Raw genomic sequence first — 18,471 nt, 5'->3', positions numbered from 1 at the left:
TAGTTAAAGCAATGCTAAATGTAAGCAGCATATCAAAAATAGAAGCAAAAAGAAACAAAATCCGAATGTGATACAAGAAGTAAAGCATTCTGATTAACATATCATCAGACAGTCATCTCTTTGAAGCCTAAAAATCTCTTCGACTCTAAAACTGACTACTCAATCAAGCATTAGTACATGCCAAACCTTGTAAGTTTGGTGTGTAACGAGTGCTATGAACACTAGATCAACAAACAGGTTACAAGAAGAAAACTCTGTCTCCGCACTTACTAAGCACCCATAAGTCGCAACTGTACCCTACTCAAAGACTGAATTCTAAAATACAGAAAAGTTCATGAAAAAAAACTTGTCATAAGGATTCACAAATTAGGGTGTTATAACACTACACGCCAAAAAAGGAAGCTCTTCAAACGAGCAGTGCACAGCAACACAAAGCTAGCGTCTGTCTCTACAACTACAAGCAGAATTGACCCTAATAACTTCAACTTACACCTTCTTTAAAGCAGTCTATTTGCCTATACTGACTGAATTTTTAGGACTCTAAAATAAAATATCAAGTCCATCCCTCCAACAGCACATTATATTAAAGAAATTTTACTTGAAATAAAACTCTTTTCTTCTTCCACGTTAAAACCAATGTTTTCCTTCAAAAAGTAATCAACACTTCACGTGCACAATCACTGTGAAATCATTACCCAAATTCGAGTTCCCTGTATGAGCTGTCCTTCTTACCAAGCTTCAGTCTTCCATAGGGCTTTGCCTAGCTAGATAAGCCTTATCCAGTAAGTACTTATTGGAGGTACAAATAATATTCTCTCAGTCCTTAACACAATCTAAATCAGGATAGTAAATTTGTTAACACCCCCTCCATCTTTCCTCCCACCCAAGTGTAATCCACAATCCTCTCCAATGGAAAAGAACAGTACACAAATTCAGTCCAGAATCCTGCATCAATTGAAAGAGGTAACAGCATTAAAAACTGTGCCGTGGAACCAAACATCTGGGGAGTGCCGCTGCAGAAACAATGCAGATGAGATAACATGCCACTTATCCTTCTATACTCCGTAAATCAGAAACTTTCATTACAGTGCTTGAAACGTGGTGGCGAACTGCAAGTGGAAATTCTCAACCTGCAAGGGGCACTCAATCTCTTGAAAACTTTGCCTCCCTCATAACCAACTACGCTGACACACCTACCCGGAACAGGATTCTCTTTCTTCTAAACCACAGTATCCAAGAAATCCGCACACACCTCTCTTTATAATAAATACTGGGAAAACTTCTGGTTTCATTTAAGATTTCCCTAAACACTGAGATCCAACAGCAGCTGTACGTACTAGAAAAACGTCGCAGCAAACCAATCTTTGAGCGAGCTTAAGTTTTGCTTCTCCACCTTCCTCACCAAAGAGTCTCCAAATGACTAATATCCTGCAGTTTCTCGGTGTTACCAAAAAACAGCTAAGCCCCAAAGCCTGGCCGTCTTACTTTCCCAAACCGCTGCCTTCCATTAACGATCCCTTACGTCCACACCTCTCTTGCACGAAAAGCAGATTTTTTTTATACGACCCTTAACAAGGTCTCAAGTATCTAGGAACAGAACTTACAGACTAGCTCCCAAATGCGACAGGAAAACTGTAACCTAACAGGAGGGAAGAAAGAGATGGGGAAGAGGCGTGGGGTTTGTCTTGACGAGAACAGCCGGGGCACAGTCGATGCAATCAGGTATTTCACCCAGAAATCGAAGCCCTGAGGACAAACAGGGATCGCTAAAATAAACACGGGCAGGGGGAGAGACGTCCCGCAAACTGGAAGGCAGCGACGCAAAGCGATCCGGGGCTGCCCGGGCGGACGGGGCCGGAGGACCGAGCAAAGCGAGCCGGAGGGGATGCTGCGGAGGGGGCTAACATGGTGCCTTGTCCCGGGTGGCAGACGAAGAGGGGCGGGGACCCGAAGGCTTCGTTCTTGGGGCTCCGCTCCCGAAAGGTGTCCGGGCTCACAGCTCAAGTTTCACCGGGGAAAAAGGAGGCGGCCACCGGGCATCCCGGCACCTCGGCCCTGGCCCACGAGTCCGCGCTCTCGGCTGCCTCCGCGACACCGCGAACAAGTAACGGTCCCCGGAGGAGCCCGCGCAGGCAGCTGCCGGCGTCCGGGCAGAAAGCACCGCCGCCGAACCCGGCCGTCCGCTCGGCCCGCGGCGCCGGAGGGGAGGGGCGGGGCGGGAGCGGGCGGCCCCGCACTCGGCGGCCCCGGCCCTCCCGGCCTCGCCCCGGGCGCGGCGAAAAGTTTCCACCCCAAGTGCGCGGCGCCCGCTCGCGCAGCCAACCGCCGAACACGGCCGCCGCGCCGCCCGGGCCCCCCGGCCGCGCCGCCCTCCGCCCGCGGGCACCTACCACAGAGCCGGGAGACGAGCAGCAGAGGGAAGAGCAGCAGCAGCAGCGGCGGCGGCGTCGGGGGCGGCAGCAGGAGCCCGGCCCCGGGGGGAGCGGCGGAGGAAAGTTGGGCTTTGCCGCCTCCGGGCCACAGCGGAGCCGGCCCCGGGGTCCGCGCCATCCCCCACCCTCCCCCCGGCCCGCTCGCCCGCCCCCGGCTCCCCCGGCTCCGCCGGCCCCCGCGCCTCAGGCTCTGGGCGGCGGCAGAAGCGGCCGCAGCGCGGCGGCGGCGGAAGGTCCGGCGCGCGCGCCCTCAACTCCCAGTTCTCGAGCCGTCGCCGCCGGCTGCCTCTCAGCCGAGCACTCGCGGCTGCCTCGACTCCGCCGCCGCCGACGCCACTGCCGAGGCTGAGGCGGGAGCCGCCCGCCGCCGCCGCCACTCCCCTCCCCCCGGCACCCGCCCTCCTCGAACTCCTGGGAACTCGGAACGCACCACCCCGGCCCGCGCGGGAGGGGGAGAGGCAGCCGACCCTCCGAGCGGGCGCCGGGACTCGCCCGCCCTCCCCACGCAACTCCCTGCTCCGGTCTGAGCCCGGCGTGCCGGCCGCGGCAACCCCCCACCCTCCGCCCTCCTACACACGCTCCTCCCCTTTCCAAAAAGAAATCTCTTCTCTCCACTTTGATAACGGGGTTTCTCCCAACGCAGGGCTTTAGACAGCACGGGGAAATCTGGAATAGGTTAGGAGGCCCCGCCCCTCGTTCCTGCCTCGTCCCCCCTCCCGAGCGCTTCCAATGGTCTCGCCCACTCCGCCCCTCGCGGGTCCACCGCGGCTCCGGCGCAGACGGAGGCGGAGGGCGGCGGGCCCGGCGTGCTTGCCGCTCGCCTCGCCGGGCGGGCTCTGTCCCTCTGGCGTGGGCCCGGGACGGGCAGGGGGATGGGGAGGGGAAGGCCGGATGGGGCTGCCCTTCCGTCGCCCATGCTAAAGGTCTAGGAGGCTCTGGGACGCAGCCTGCTAGACTCGTCGCCTCCCTCCTCGCCCGGGGCGCGGGGGGCTGAAAGGAGGGCTTTCTCCTCCTTCCTCTTCCCGGGACGGCTGTGCTCTCCGAAGGCCGCCCTTCTCCCCGGCGCCACTCCCCAGCCCGCCGAGGCACGTTTGCACGGGCGCTTTTCTTGCCCCCTTCTCTGGGAGGGCAGCTTGGTGGAAGGGTCAGCGGAGCCGGGCGAGGAGATGGTCCCCGGAAGGTTTTCTTTCTCCCTCTTGCTTCTCCGGCGGCCGGGCTGTCCGCTATCCTCGCCGGGCGACTGGCAACAGGAGGCCATGGATTTCCCCAATCGGAGCGCCTAGAGTGCGGTGGTGTTTTTCTTTAGTTTTGTTTCATTTGCATGTTCGCACGTGTAATTTTAGTTTCATTGCCTGTTTGCCTTTGAACTGACCGAGGGAAAGCGACCTCGGGAAGTATTAAACATTTGCCTGAAAGGGGAGCGTCTGTGATCTACCACGACCCTCCCTCACCCCAGACGGCTGCGCGCCCTGCCCTCTCCATCCGCCTGCCACGCACAGCCCTGGTGGCCTGACCTTGGAGCCACAGCCACTGGCGGTTCTGCGGGGGTGATGGACAGTGTGGACTGTCCTGTGGGGGGACTGGAGGCAGAGGACACACGTCCTCAGTCCTGACACCATTAATTCTATGTAGGTCCTGCCATCTTCACCAGAGAGCTACAAATGTGCTCCAGTAAGAAAGTCGAATAAGGATTTAGCCGTCTGTCTCAGCTAAAGTAATGCTTGCCTGCCGCCGAGATCACGCTGTCCTCCCCCTTCACTCACGAGGCTCTCCCCGCCCTCCACCCACTGGCTTACACAATGTTTTACTCACCTCCAAGGCTATACGCCTTTCTACCCCTGCCCACCTCTCTTTTTTCTTGCCTAACTTCCGCCTCCCATCGTATCTCCCTGCGCTCTTTTAGCACCTCTTTTCCTCCACCCCCTTCCTCTTCTCTCTCCTTCTGGAAGCCTGCCTGCCTCTGCTGTCCCTGTAAGCCTGTCTCTTGCAGCCACTCCTCTCCATCACCTATCCTTGGGATGCACTTATGAATAAACTTTGTCCTGCCTCGCTCTGGGAGATCCCCTGATGATGATCATAATTGACGAAATGTAGCTATTGTGACATTCCTCAGCTGTGCTGACACCACCGTTTTCCCTTGAGAAAATTCCTTTTCCTATTTTCTCATTCCCTAAACCTAATTTCACTGCTAAATTTAGACAGAGCCCACTGCGCAGCAACCAGCTAATTATCTGTTTAGACAGCACTTTAACACGTTGTTGATACTCAGTTAAATGTTAAACAACCAAAATTTTAATATCGCTAGCCAATTTCATTCCCCCAGCCTTTCCCTGATGGTTCCAGTCACCAGAAAACAGTAATTTAGCCAACAGTTGAAAAGATGCCAAAGGCTTAATATGGGGGCCATCGTGCAATTGCTACAGAGACCATGAGGGATTAACAGGTTTAGTGCTTCTCAAAAGGATGATACGGAGCTTTAAGAAATATATTTCTTCCATATTTTGAGAAATCGGATTAGTGGCATGCTATGAATATATTCTCCTCTGACCTAAAGTGAAGGGAAAGCATAAAAGAGCAGTATTTATAGATGTTATAGGAGCATTAAAAGAACACTATGCTGGTGTTTTATGTGCCTACATGCGTTATGTTCTAATAACAATAATTTATGTTGATATAGCATCCTCAGCCAAGGATGTCAAAGCACACTCCTATGTCTCACGGAAGGTAGCAATTACTATTCTTCCCTACTTGACAGCCAGAGGAACCTAGGCACAGAGGTTAAGTGCAAATACTACAAGCCATGGGTGGTGGTTTTCCTGCCAGAACAAGTTCTTGCCTTCCAGTGGGCACCACTGACCTCTCAACATTCTTTTTAAAGTTAAAAACAAAGTTACTGAAGTAGCTCAGATTTCTACTTTTTAAGTGTCTAGTCTTAAATTATAATCTCCTCAAATGAAGACATAGCCGCATCAAGACACCCCAAGAGCCCAGACATTCCATTTTCCTGTTGGAAATTATTACTAGCTATAGAAAAAGATTTTACGTTATGTGGTCCAGCTCGTTTTCTTTTTTCAAGGACCAGAATTACTGTTGATTTTTTAAAAACATTTAACGTGAGAGTATTATTGGGTTTTATACCATTTTTAGTTGTCTAAGTTCACCTTTATTGTTTGAGAGACAAACTAGTTGGAGAAATACTTAATTATGGCTAACAATATTTCTGGCACCATTGAATCCAAAGTATGCATGTATTTTGCAATAAAAAAATGATTTGAACAAAAAGCAACATGATCCTAATGCCAAGAGTGATTTCATTGTTTTGAGTTAAGAGTACCAATGGTGTCCATCCCACTTTCTGCCTCAAAGACGGTTGGCCAATTATCGACGTTCATTAACTCAACCAAAAAACAAAGGTTGACATCTTAGCAAAGAAGTAATTATGTATAGTGCGGGGTACCTTACATTTACTCAAATAATCCGAATTGCAGGTTTGCAATTATTATTAGAATTTCATAGCTGACTTTGAAACAAAGGAAGTGTTTTATGGGAGTGATAGGCCATTATGTACTTCAACTAGTTCCCGTTACCATCAGCAAACTTTTTATGATCTGCTGGGTGAGGAAGTATAGCTTTTCCCTCAGTAGTGGAGATGAGCAACGCTGTGTGCAATGTTTGAACTTGGTACTACATTTGATAATAAGTTGATGTTACCCAGCTAGACTCACAGTCTTCTGAAGCAGAACTTTGCAAATAGTTAAAAACAAACAGCAAACCCACAAAAAAAGTCCACCCACTTGCAAAATCTCCACCAATCTCACATTTATCAAATGCAACTATTTCCTACTGAAAAGATCTTCCCCCATGTATTTATAGTGCTTTCTCCCTCATATTTCCTTAGAGTCTTTGCTCAGATTTCACTCTGTTATTGAGATCTTCCATGGCCACCCTATATGAAAGAGCTGCCCCCACCCCCAATCCCTATTCCCTTTAATTTGCTTTATTTCCTCCATTGCACTCCCCATCTGACACGTTATGTCTTTATTTATTGTCTGTTTTCCCTTCACTAGAATGAAGGTCCCACAAGGGCAGGCAGGGACCTATCTATTTTTTCACTGTGGAAACCCAACCACCCAGAACAGTATCTGCCATACAGGTCCCAGATTGGATGATCAAATGATAAGTATGGTGACATAACATGCTCAAGTGCATGTCTAATGGCAGACAAACTCTACAGAAGAATATTAATTTTTAAAGTCTTGAGTATGTGATCATGCTGAGTTTTTTAAGCTGGAAGATGATTACTCTTAACTGACCATTGCTTTTTGCTTGAGTCTCTCGATTTAATTGCTCTTAATGCTGCTTACTAAGCTATCGCCTCTCTACTCCATATTCACACTTCCACACTTGGGATTTGTAATAGGGGGGCTGGGGCTCTGCAAACTATACGCCTCCTTTACCCGTTGACCTCCTGGTAGGTTCTATCAGTAGAAGTCACTGGAGGGAGGGTGGGAGGCTGGGATAGAGGAGAAGACACTGTTCCTTTCTGTCTGCTTCCTGTTCCTGTCAATATTACCTCACCGGTAATAGCCCTTCACCTGCCGTCAGCAGTTGGTCCCAGCCTCCCACCTGGTTTACACTCTAAAAACCAGACTCATCACGACTCCTCAGAGGTACCAGCACCAGTCAGGCTGTGCCCACTTCTCCAAGGTCCGAGCCCTTGTCAGAGGACCCCTCCTCTGAGCTTCTGAGATCTAATAACCCAACCTTTTCCCTTTGCTCCCGCAGCACCAAGGGTGGAAAGGGCTCCCTATGGTTCCTCTCTTTGGATCACTTCAGTGTTCCCCTTTTTGGTGTGGAGCCCCCTGCACCCCCTGTGTAAAAATACTCTACTACTAAGCTCCCTCTGGAATGTAGGATGTTTTCTGTTTTCCTGATTGGACCTTGAGTGATGCTCTATTTTTCAGTGACCATTTCCCAAAATCTGCCCTTGTAACAGTTATTTTTCCTAAATCAGACTGTTTAAAATCACAGAGCCAACATCAATCTGTCAATTAATGTAAATAAAAGCGATAAGGCAAATGAGCAACATTTGTTCTATTTCACTGGCAATAATTCAGGTTAGACAGAGGTGGGTTTGAAATAAGTAAATTTGGAGTTAATTACGTTGGTGTTTTAGTCATATATACATATGATTTGTGTTTCTTGTTGTTCCTCATCTAGATTGTGGTAAAAACAAATAGAAATTTCTAATTTTAGGAGGTTTAGGTGATTTATTTCTTTTTACAGACCTTGATTACACTTGAGAATCATTATGGAACTAAAAGATAAAAGGATTTTGTGGGAAAATAAGAATTAGACTTCTCTCCTAAATCTACAATAAAAACAAACATACATTTCACACAGCTATCTAAAGCCTAATTCTATTTAGGATACAACCCTATTTATAATATTTATAATATAACTCTTTTGTAGGGATACTAGGGTTCCAAACAATACAGTTTGAGGAACTGATATTCAGGCAGGAAGAAGAGCTATGCCATAACAATATGGTAGGTTAATTTAGCAAAGATAATAGAGTTACTATGTGCTGGAGTCTGTGTTAGGTGTTGGGAATGGAAAAACCCAAGTCGTGACCCCAAATACCAATGACAATATTCTTGCAAACAGTAGAGGGATGTACAGTATAGGAGAGAGCAGAGGAGGAGTCCCAGGTCTGCCTAAAGGAGACTGGGATGGCCTAACAGCAAAGATAACATTTGAACAGTCTTAAAGAATGACTAGTTTTCCATATGGATGGGTAGAAGCAGCAGAAGGAAGAGGAGAATGACAGGTGGAAGGTTACAGAGGCATGACAGAGTATGATGTGTTTTGGAAACCACAAGTATTTCTGTGCTGCTGGAGGGTAACATGCAAAGGGAAATTAGGGGAAAAGTAAACTGAAGTTAGTTGGGTAGGCAGGGTATTTTTAAACCTTATAAAGAATTTCGGATTTTGTCTGGTAGATCATGGGAACGACTAAAGGATGGAAAGAGAAGCACTCAAGGTAATGAAGACGTGGGTAGAAGCAAAGGGATATTAAAAGGAAAGATCATGAAGAAGGAAAAAGGGAGGCATCAAATGACAAAGGTTACAATAATGTCATTGATGCTTTTATGAATTATTGAGCAAATTGTATGATTTACTTCTACTTTATATTATTCCCTTGTCTTATCTCTCAGTTTCATGTAATGCCCAGTACAGTTTCTTTTATATTGTCATTAGTCAACAAATATGTATTGAATGGAAGGCAGGGAAAAAGAAAGGATAGCTTTGTGCATGGTTTTGCTGTTGTATTTAGATTGAACTGAACTAAAGAAATCTGATGTCTGTGTAGGTTCAGTACAATGAACAGCCACTCTCCCTCCCCCCCACCCCCACCCTCCCATGGGTGTTTCAACAGATCCTACCCTAATTAATTACCTGAAGCTTTGTGTCTAACTTGTACCCTTTGGTATCTAATCCCAAACAGAAACTCCTCAGCCACCCAAGTCTCCCAACCCAGAGAGATGCACAAAGGGAGGTCGTATAATGTAATGTTAAAAGCCCTGGAGCTCCACTGCCTGGGTTTCAGTTCAAAATCTCTACTTTGTGACCTTGAGCAAGTTACCAGTTTTCTTAGTTTCCTCATATGAAAATAGGGAGAATGATTTTTCCTTCCTCCCAGTGTTAAAGGATAAAATTAGTTTGTATAATGACCTTAGAACCAGCCTGATATATAAAGCCCAAGAGGTGTTACTTTTTGTTGTTTTTATTAGTAGTAGTTAGCAGCTGCGTTAGTATTTTTAAACATAGATTCACGAATTGCATAGCAATCATCAGCAAACTGGGAGTGGCATTTTGATAAGGCTCATGTTCCCACATCCAACTGAAATCTTGAAACTTCTGATAAACTCTACCTTCCATTACCCAGATTGTGCTAATTCAGCATCCTCTGCAGTGTACCTCCAGTGATAGGTGGAATAATGGTCCCCCAAAGATAGCCACATTCTAATCTCCAAAACCTGTGGATATGTTAGGTTACGCGGCAAAAGGGAATTAAGTTTGCAAATAGTTAAGGTTGCTAACCAGCTGACTTTAAAAATAGCTAAAGGATCCTGGATTATTCAGGTGAGCCCAATGTAATCAAAAGGGTCCTGAAAAGTTAAAGAGGAAGGCAGAAGAGTCAGAGGGAGATATGACTATAGAAAATATAGAAAAACGGTCAGAGAGAAACACCATTACTGGCTTTGATGACGGAGGGAAGGGACAGTAAGCCAAGGAATATGGCAATGTTTGGCAGATGGAAAAGGCAAAGACTCAGATTCTCCCCTAGCATCTCCACAAAGGAATACAGCTCTGTCCAACCCTTCGTTGTAGCCAGGTAGGACCTGGGTTAGACTCGTAACCTAGAGAACTATAAGATAATAAATTTGCGTTGTAAGCCATTGAGTCTGATAATTTGTTACAGCAGCAGTAGAAAACTAATCGTGATATAGTGAGAAATATATATTTGATCTTTGTCTTTCCAGTTTCCTGGCACAGAGCTCCTATAACCCTTGGAATTTCCTAAGTGACAGAGGTGAGGGGAGTGTCTTTTTTATTCATAATAAGCCCCTTTCAACCATATCTGTGTTTATGCTAATGAGGTGGCTCTTGGAGGATTGGGGACTGGTTGCCAGAGAAACCAACCAAGTGATAGGAGGGTTGGAACTTTCAGCCCTACCCTGCCAAACTCCAGGGTCAAGAGAGGGACTGGAGATTGACTTAGCCATCAGTGGCCAAAGATTTCATCAATCATGCCTACATAATGAAGCCTTCATTAAAAATTCTAAGGAAGTGGTTCAGAGAGCTTGCAGGCTGGTGATCACATGGAGGTGCTGGAAGGGTGATGCACTCAGAGAGGATACCGAAGCTCTGCTCCCCTTCCACATACGTTGCCCTACATATCTTTTCCATTTGGCTGTTCCCGAGTTGTATCACTTTACAGTAAACCAGCAAATGTAGGTGTTTCCCTGTGTTCTGAGAGCACTTCTAGCAAATTGCTGAACCCCAGGAGGGGGCTGGGGAATCCTTCAATTTATAGCCAGTTGGTCAGAAGTACAGGTGACAACCTGGGACGTGTGATTGGCATCTGAAATGGGGGCAATCTTGTGGGACTGGGCCCTTAACCTGTGGTAACTCCAGGGTAGTGTCATAACTGAATTGTAGCACACCCAGTTGGTCTAGAGAGTGGAGAATTATTCTGTGTGGGAACCACCCCCCCGACCCTGACACACACACATTTGGTGTCTGAAGTTGGTGTGAGTAGAGTAGAGGGGAAACAGGCGTTTTCTTTGACCAACATTCAAGGATCTTAACATAAAACTCAGCGTTACTTCTGACTATCTTATCTAGCTTACCTTAATACCACCCTAGGCCCACTCCATTCCTGACCAGTCTTTTTGATTTCTTCATGAGACTCTTTAGAATCACTGTTCCGCTATGAACAAATATTCCCATATCCTTGCCTTTCACATTCCTACCTTCTCAAATGAAACATAATATGGAGTTTTCTCTTAAAATTTAAGATCTTTTGCATCATTTTCTACAGAAAGCTTCTGGTTTTTCCCACTTCTTCAACCCATGCTGCCTGGCACAGGGCTCGGTGTGTCTACTTCTAGCTGGTTGTTCTGTAGCCTTTATTCAACAACCTGTCTTCTCTTGAACCTCTGTGCACAGTTTTACTCTGCTTCTACCTGAAGTCTTTGACAAATCAATACTTTTCAACCTCCTGTGGACCTTTGGTCTCTGTGGAAATTTCTCATTGAAGAACTTTTCTAACGTAGCCTCCTGTTTTCCTACTAGTTTACCATCACTGTTGAATTTACTCTGTCTTCCAATTTTTGTCTTCTAACACTTATCTGCAAATTCATTACTCCCATCCTGGCTTTTCTACCTTCCTATTCAGACTGGACTCCATGGCAAACTTTCAATAATGCACCACCAGCCCTTGTCTGTTTTGCAGACCCTCACTAACAAAATTCGGCATTCCTGCCATAGAAGAGGAGTTGTTTGATAAAATCACAACAGGGCACTAGTTATGATTCCTGAAATTTTATGGTACCAAACTTCCCCTCAGGTTCTCAAAGCTACATAACAACTCGTATAGTCATCCTTATTGAAACCTTTACAGTGACTGCTCCAAATCTTTCCCTTTCTCCTCAGGCCTCTATCTCTTTCCTTACCCATGCACTCCCATTGGATAACATTACTGCTTATTTCCCTGAAAATACTGAAGCTCTCCAAGATGAGTTGCCCTCAGTCGCCTCCTAATTTAACTTATCTTCTCACTCTTTCCTCTGCCTCAGTAATATTTTAAAGTTCATTGACAGTAACCTCATCTCCACCCTCCCCCACAAATCATAACCTATGGATTATTGTATTCTAAGCAGATGAGGAGGGAAGAGCAGAGATACAACTCACCTCTTAGGAATAGATCAAACACTTTGAGTGTTAAAATTCTTAAAATCCAATCTCAGAATCAGGAAGCCAGCTTTAAAGATAACAGACTGCTGATAGCTCTGCTGCTCTCTAGTACCCTGTAGCCTTTCTGTTATGGCAATAAAATGCCAAACAAAGGAGCCGACCTAATGGATAGAACTAAGTTGAGGAGCTACAAGCCAGTTTGTCAAGAGAATCAGTTCTATCCCTCTCAGGATCAAATACTTTAATGCTTAGCTGTTACCGTTCACTGCCCTTTACGCATTTCATAAAAGTTCCATCTATTTAATTCCTCGAATTTGTCTTTTCCTATCTATTTCCATAACTATCTCCATGGTTATTTAAACTACTGTGAAATATACTATATTATCGAAAAAGATCGAGGCATTCATACTTCTAATACAACTCACCCAGAGAAACTAATATGTCATTTCTGCCAATTTCTGTGTTTATAACAACATGAGAGAAATCCCTGAGAAACTGATCCTTTTGCCTAATGATAAAATAACCTTTCAGAACTATTAAATATTTTGTCCCTGGAGGGATTATTGGCAATGAATGAAGGAAGTACTCTTTCAAATGCTATGATAGAAGACACGTTTCATTTATTCAGCAAATATTTATTCCAGGTTGTCCATGCCCCATGCAGTGGAGATGTAGCAGTAAGTAAGATATAGAGGTCCTTCTCTTCAATGACTTTTCAGTTTAGCAGGGGAGGCAGATATTAAATAAATAATTATGTGATTTTTTTTGTCACAATTTTATTAACGTTGTGAGGGAAGTCACAGGGTGCCTTAATATGTGGAGTCAGAAATAGCTTCATTGATGAACTTTTGTTTAAGCTAAGACCCAGAAAATCAATTGGTATTAACCTATGGAAACTATGGGAGTGTGTGTGTGTCTTGGAAGGGTTCAGTGGAAAGCCCACAGTTTGGTCCATTTGAAGAGTTAGAATAGGAGCATGTGCCAGTATTTGTACGTAGCTCTCAGCTCCATTCCTGACCTGTGTTCTCTGAATTACAGGGGCTGGAAACCAGCAAACTACATTTTTGCAGATTCCTTTGTCAGCACATTTCTTGTTAATTTCTGCCACTAGGCAGCACTGGCAGGACATTTTGAGTAGGAGAAATGAAGATGCCATTTTGTTTCCGCTTTTGGTGGAGGCTCTGGTCACAGCAAGAAAAGTGGTTGAAGACTCTGGGCTCGAGTAGTGAGTAGAGGTTTTCAGCAGCATCTGTAGAAAGGCAAGTGCCTGTTTAGTTCCAACAGTGGTAGGACCAGGTTTGTGTCTCCAGCAGAGACAAATAGAATAGAAACAGAAGTGAAAGTTAGTGGGCTCTGGCCCAGGGGGAAAAGAAGCTTCCTGATCTTCAGGTAACATCTCACTCATTGACATAGTCCTTGGTTTCTGGCTTTCTGGCTGCATACTGACTACCACAGGATAGGAGAATGGCATAAGAGACTAGAGAGGTAGAAAGGGTCCAGGTAAAGGAGACTCTTAGTCATATTAAGTATTTTGGATTTCATCCTAACAGTCATGAAAGCCATTGACAATTCTCAATAGAGAAGTGACATGATCAACTTTCCATTCTTAAAAAGTGCAACCTGAATATCATTGAGAGAATGGATTGGTAAGAATAAGAGTAAATTCAAGAATCAGTTAAGTATATATAGGAATTCAAGCAAGAAGTGATGGTAGTTAGAACCAAAGTGATGAAAATAGAGAAATTAACGGAGTTGAAAAGGAATTGGTAAGACTTGGAAATTGACTAGCTGTGAGGGTAAGAGGAACAAAGTCAGGAATGATTCTAAGGTTCTGACGTGAGTACTGAATACAGGGTGATGCCATCCACTGAGATAAGACAATTTTAGGGGAAAATATTATAACTTTGAGTTTGAGGTACATATGAGACACCCAAGCAGATATGCTATGTACTCAGATATCCAGCTGCAGAACTGATAACGTTGGTCTATGCTGCAGAGATAGGTTTAGAAGTGATCAGCAAATTGGCTGTGTTTCAAGCCATGTAAGAATATGAGTTCACTTAGGACATGAGTGTAGTATGAGGTGGTAAGGTCTAATCCAGAGAAATGGGAATATTTAAATGACATGTTAAAGAAAAGGCAGGTCTAGCAAAAGAGACTGAGGAGTTGTCAGAGAGGAAAAAGGGAAACTACAAATGTGATGTCACAGAAACCGAGGGACAAGAATGTTTTAGAAAGGGGGAATGATCAGTTAGGTTGAATGTCATGATTAAAATGAGGACATTGGTAATCTCATGAAGAGCAAGTAACAGAAACCAACTGTAGCTGATATAAGCAGAATTTATCATATTAATAACATAGAATTTATTAAAAGGATATTGGGTTATTAAATCTCTGGGCAGCCATTAAATCTCTGGGAGGTTTGGTAAAGTAGATTGGAGACTAGCAGCCAGAAACAATGTCCAAAGTCACTCAGCAGCGGTGATCAAGAGAGGATGCTGTTGCTGCATTCACTGAACACTAGATGCCACATTTGGCACCAAGGAGAAGGCTTGAACTGTACCTTAGACATGTAGGGGAGGGAAAAGTTTTCCTTGACTCTCTTAGAGTCCCTGGCTGGGTCTGAAAATTAAACTGATAAAAACAGATTAACAGGAGAATAGCAGGCAATAAATTTTTGTAAAAACATACAATGTAAGTTTTATGTGACACAGGAGCCATCATAGGAGATAAAGACCCAAAGAAACAGTTAAACCTGAGTATTTTTGTCCTAGGTTTGATGAACAGTCAATGGGCATAGAGAAATATGAAAGGGCAAAGAGTGCAAAGTAAGTGTAGTACACTGGGGAGACCGAGCAGGGCGTGCTTGGTTCTTCTCCATGTCCCCTTGTCTTTGGAGATAAGGATGCTTCTCTCCTCCAAGTGTAGGGAGGGCATCTCTCACAAGAGAGCCCAAGACCCGCTTCAGGGAAGAAGGGGAGGGGGAACGTCAGAGTGACCTTCTTGTTTCCACCATTTTCTCAAACTCCTTCAGCTTAAAATATTTAACATGCGAAGGTGCCATATTTGGGGATAGTGTGTTCTGAACCCCATCAGACACCACCTCCCTCACCGCTGTCACTGTCACCTCAGAAACTGAGTCTTCTTGCAACCATCACCACACCAAAGAGAGTTTCTTGAGTATCACACGATTCGTAGGCCAGTGCATCTGATGTACCTCGTGGTGGAAACAGAAACTAGACTGAAATTAATGGAGGAATGAATGGAAGAGCCTTCTCTCTATAGTTCTATAAGAACTAGTATAGACAAAATTTTCAAGGCATTTAGTTGTGAAAGAAATGTGAGGGAGCAGTAGTTGGAGTACAGTATGGGGTCCTCACAGAGTTTTTCAAGATTAGAAGTATCTAGGAGACGAAAGAAGATGATGATGTTAGGAAGTTGGAAGATAATCTACAATCTAAAGTTACTTGACTAAGAAGACAAGAATGCCTAGGATCACACTATGGTCTAAAGTTATCCTGGGGATACTAATAGAGAAAATGAAAAAGAGGAAAAATGTTGAGGTTTAAACACTAGAAACAAGAAAGTGGGATTATCGCTATTTACAGTTAATATAAGTGTACACTTGAAAATCCTAAGACAATTGACTAAAAACCTGTTACAATCAGAGAATTCAGTAAGGTGACTGACTACAAAATCAGTATACGGAAATTAGTAGACTTCATATATTGAAACAAGTTAGGAGATCTAATAAAAGATAGGATCCACTTACAATAACAATAAAAAATGATAAACTACCTAGAAATGATCTTAGCAAGAAATCTGTAAAATTTGTATAAAGTAACCTTTTTTTTTTTTTTAAAGATTTTATTTTTTCCTTTTTCTCCCCAAAGCCCCCCGGTACATAGTTGTGTATTCTTCGTTGTGGGTTCCTCTAGTTGTGGCATGTGGGACGCTGCCTCAGCGTGGTCTGACGAGCAGTGCCATGTCCGCGCCCAGGATTCGAACCGACGAAACCCTGGGCCGCCTGCAGTGGAGCGCGTGAACTTAACCACTCGGCCAGGGGGCCAGCCCCTGTATAAAGTAAACTTTAAAACAGAAATCACAAAAGCAGTAGAGGAAACCACAAGAATTTTTTTCCCATATACCTGGAGTAGGGAAGGTCTCTCTAAGTGTATCACAAAAGCCAAAAGCCATAAACATAACACTTTAATAAATATGACTATAAAAAATTTTGTGCATGGCCAAAAAAATTGCAACTCATATTACAAAAGCCATCTTTACATATAAATAACTCTACAAATCAATTTTTTAAAAAACACAACAACATGGGAAAATAGAAAACGGATATGCAAAGAAAATTCATAGAAAAGAAATTACAAATATTTGATAGAGATGTTCAATCTTTCTTATAAAAAACAAAATGCTAATTAAAGTTATAGTATGACATCAGCAAAAAACTTTGTGATGGCCTTCTGTTAGGTGTTATCACTCTCATACATTTTTGGTGGAACTGTAGTTGGGTTTGCCACCTATGGAGGATAATTTGGCAATATCTATCAAAATTACAACTGTGTTTACTCTTCAACCCTGCAATCCCACTAATGGGAACTCAACCTATAGATATATTTTCACATATGTGAAATAATTTATAAAATTATTTGTCGCAATGTTGTTTATAATAATAAGACTTTGATGACAAATTAAATGTCCATCAATGAGGTCAGGTTAAATAATTTGTGGGGCATTCATAATTAATACTATGCAGTTAAAAAAGAACAAACTAATACTTTATGAATTAATGTTGTCTCCAAAAAAGCAAAATATGTAACAGTGTGTAAAGTGTATTTTTTTAAAGACTTAAGCAAGAATATGTCTGTGTACATTGACTCATGCGTGCATAGGATATCTCTGGCAGCACACCTGCCCCAAGGAGAGGACAGGTGATGGGGACTAGGAATGGAAGAGACTTTTCACCACATTCTCTTCTGTAATTTTTGAACTTTCAACCATTCATATATATATTGCCTACTCAAAACAATTAAAACTTGAGAAGAGAAAGCCTGTGAATTTCCTGGAAATTTAGAGGGGAATATTGGGGCTGTCCTGTGGCCAAGTCATTAAGTCTGAGGGCTCCGCTTCAATGGCCCAGGGTTTTGCCCTTTTGGATTCTGGGAGCGGACATGGCACTGCTCATCAGGCCATGCTGAGACCGCATCCCATGTAGCACAGCCAGAGGCACTCACAACTAGAATATACAACTATGTACCAGGGGGCTTTGGGGAGAAGAAGAATGAAAAAGAAGATTGGCAACAGTCGTTAGCTCAGGTGCCAATCTAAAAAAAAAAAAAGAAGGGAATGTAATTGCCAGAATATGTGGAGACATTGGCCTTGAATAAGAAGAGGAAACGTTTCCTCCATTTTTCTGAGTCAGAAAGAAGAGGAGATGTAGCATCAGTTTGGTGGCAGGAGATTGAAGGGTTAAAGACATTTTCTTTTTGAAGCTTTTTTTTTTTCCTGAGGAAGATTAGCCCTGAGCTAACATCTGCTGCCAATCCTCCTCATTTTTGCTGAGGAAGATTAGCCCTGAGCTAACATCCACACTGATCTTCCTCTACTTTATATGTGGGACGCCTGCCACAGCATGGCTTGATAAGCCATGTGTGGGTCTGCACCCGGGATCCAAATTGATGAACCCCAGGCTGCCAAAGTGGAACATGTGAACTTAACCGCTGCTCCACTGGACCAGCCCCTGAAGCTTTTTTTTTTTTTTTTTTTAAAGGAGAATGCAAAGTCCTGGGAGTATAAGAGGTACAGAAGAGGATGGAATCTGAGAAGTAGAAGTTGGAAATAATTATTATGGAGTATAAAAGAGTGAGCTGACCATAGGAATGTGGTCAAATTGCAGGGCAGTGTTGAGGACCCAGGAGAGGTCGGTCATTAGAGAGCTGAACTAGTTCCTATCCGCTTGTGTCTGATTGTCTCCACCTCCCAGCTCATCGGAGTGAGAGATTAATGGGAGTGAAATGTATAACTTTCCCTTCTGTTTTCTTGCTAATAGTGAGAGTGAGGAAGAGACGATCTCTGTGAGTTGAAAGACACCCTAAAGATGGGTGATTAGGCTGCCTGGAAGTGCCACCTGGTGAGGAAAAGTGCCATCTCACTGTTTGCCGTCATCTGTCACACGGAGGCAAGAACAAATTTACAAGGATTTGCTTACACAGAAGCAACACAAATTCTATTTGATTTTCTTAAGTTCTCAGAAATGTTGTGAGATTCTGACTAGTTTAAGCTCCATCTATAAAAACTATAAACAAGTTGTCAGCTAAGTGTAAACTCTTTTTTTACTTATTTATTACTCATGTTAAATCCAGTATAATATGAATTGTTTTGAGAAGTTTTGAAAAGGAACTTAAAAAAGAATAGACTAAATTAAATTTTTAAAATATTCTACCATTTCAGCCAAAATTTAAAGTAGAATTATATCATGAATCATGCTGATTTATAATTATTAAAATGTTAAGAGTAGAAAGACTGTATCTGCTGTTTTTCACAT

The 18,471-nt window shown here is 43.9% G+C and overlaps 1 protein-coding gene across 2 annotated transcripts in view; it reads right to left on the bottom strand.

Moving 5' to 3' along the window:
* NECTIN3 (nectin cell adhesion molecule 3) overlaps window positions 1-2,957 on the bottom strand; it is a 130,902-nt gene extending 127,945 nt beyond the window's left edge. The window contains exon 1 of one of the 2 annotated variants that reach the window (XM_070508767.1): window positions 2,391-2,957. In XM_070508767.1, coding sequence (XP_070364868.1) covers window positions 2,391-2,550 — 160 coding nt within the window. In that variant the 5' untranslated portion in view covers window positions 2,551-2,957. The remainder of the gene's footprint in view (window positions 1-2,390) is intronic. The other variant, XM_044771631.2, reaches the window with a different exon arrangement.
* Window positions 2,958-18,471: the final 15,514 nt, after the last annotated feature.

This window comes from Equus asinus, chromosome 5, assembly GCF_041296235.1.
Source record: "Equus asinus isolate D_3611 breed Donkey chromosome 5, EquAss-T2T_v2, whole genome shotgun sequence".
NCBI lineage: Eukaryota > Metazoa > Chordata > Mammalia > Perissodactyla > Equidae > Equus > Equus asinus.
The sequence above is the reverse complement of the archived record's forward strand: the minus strand, read 5'-3'. Positions and strand labels throughout refer to the sequence as shown.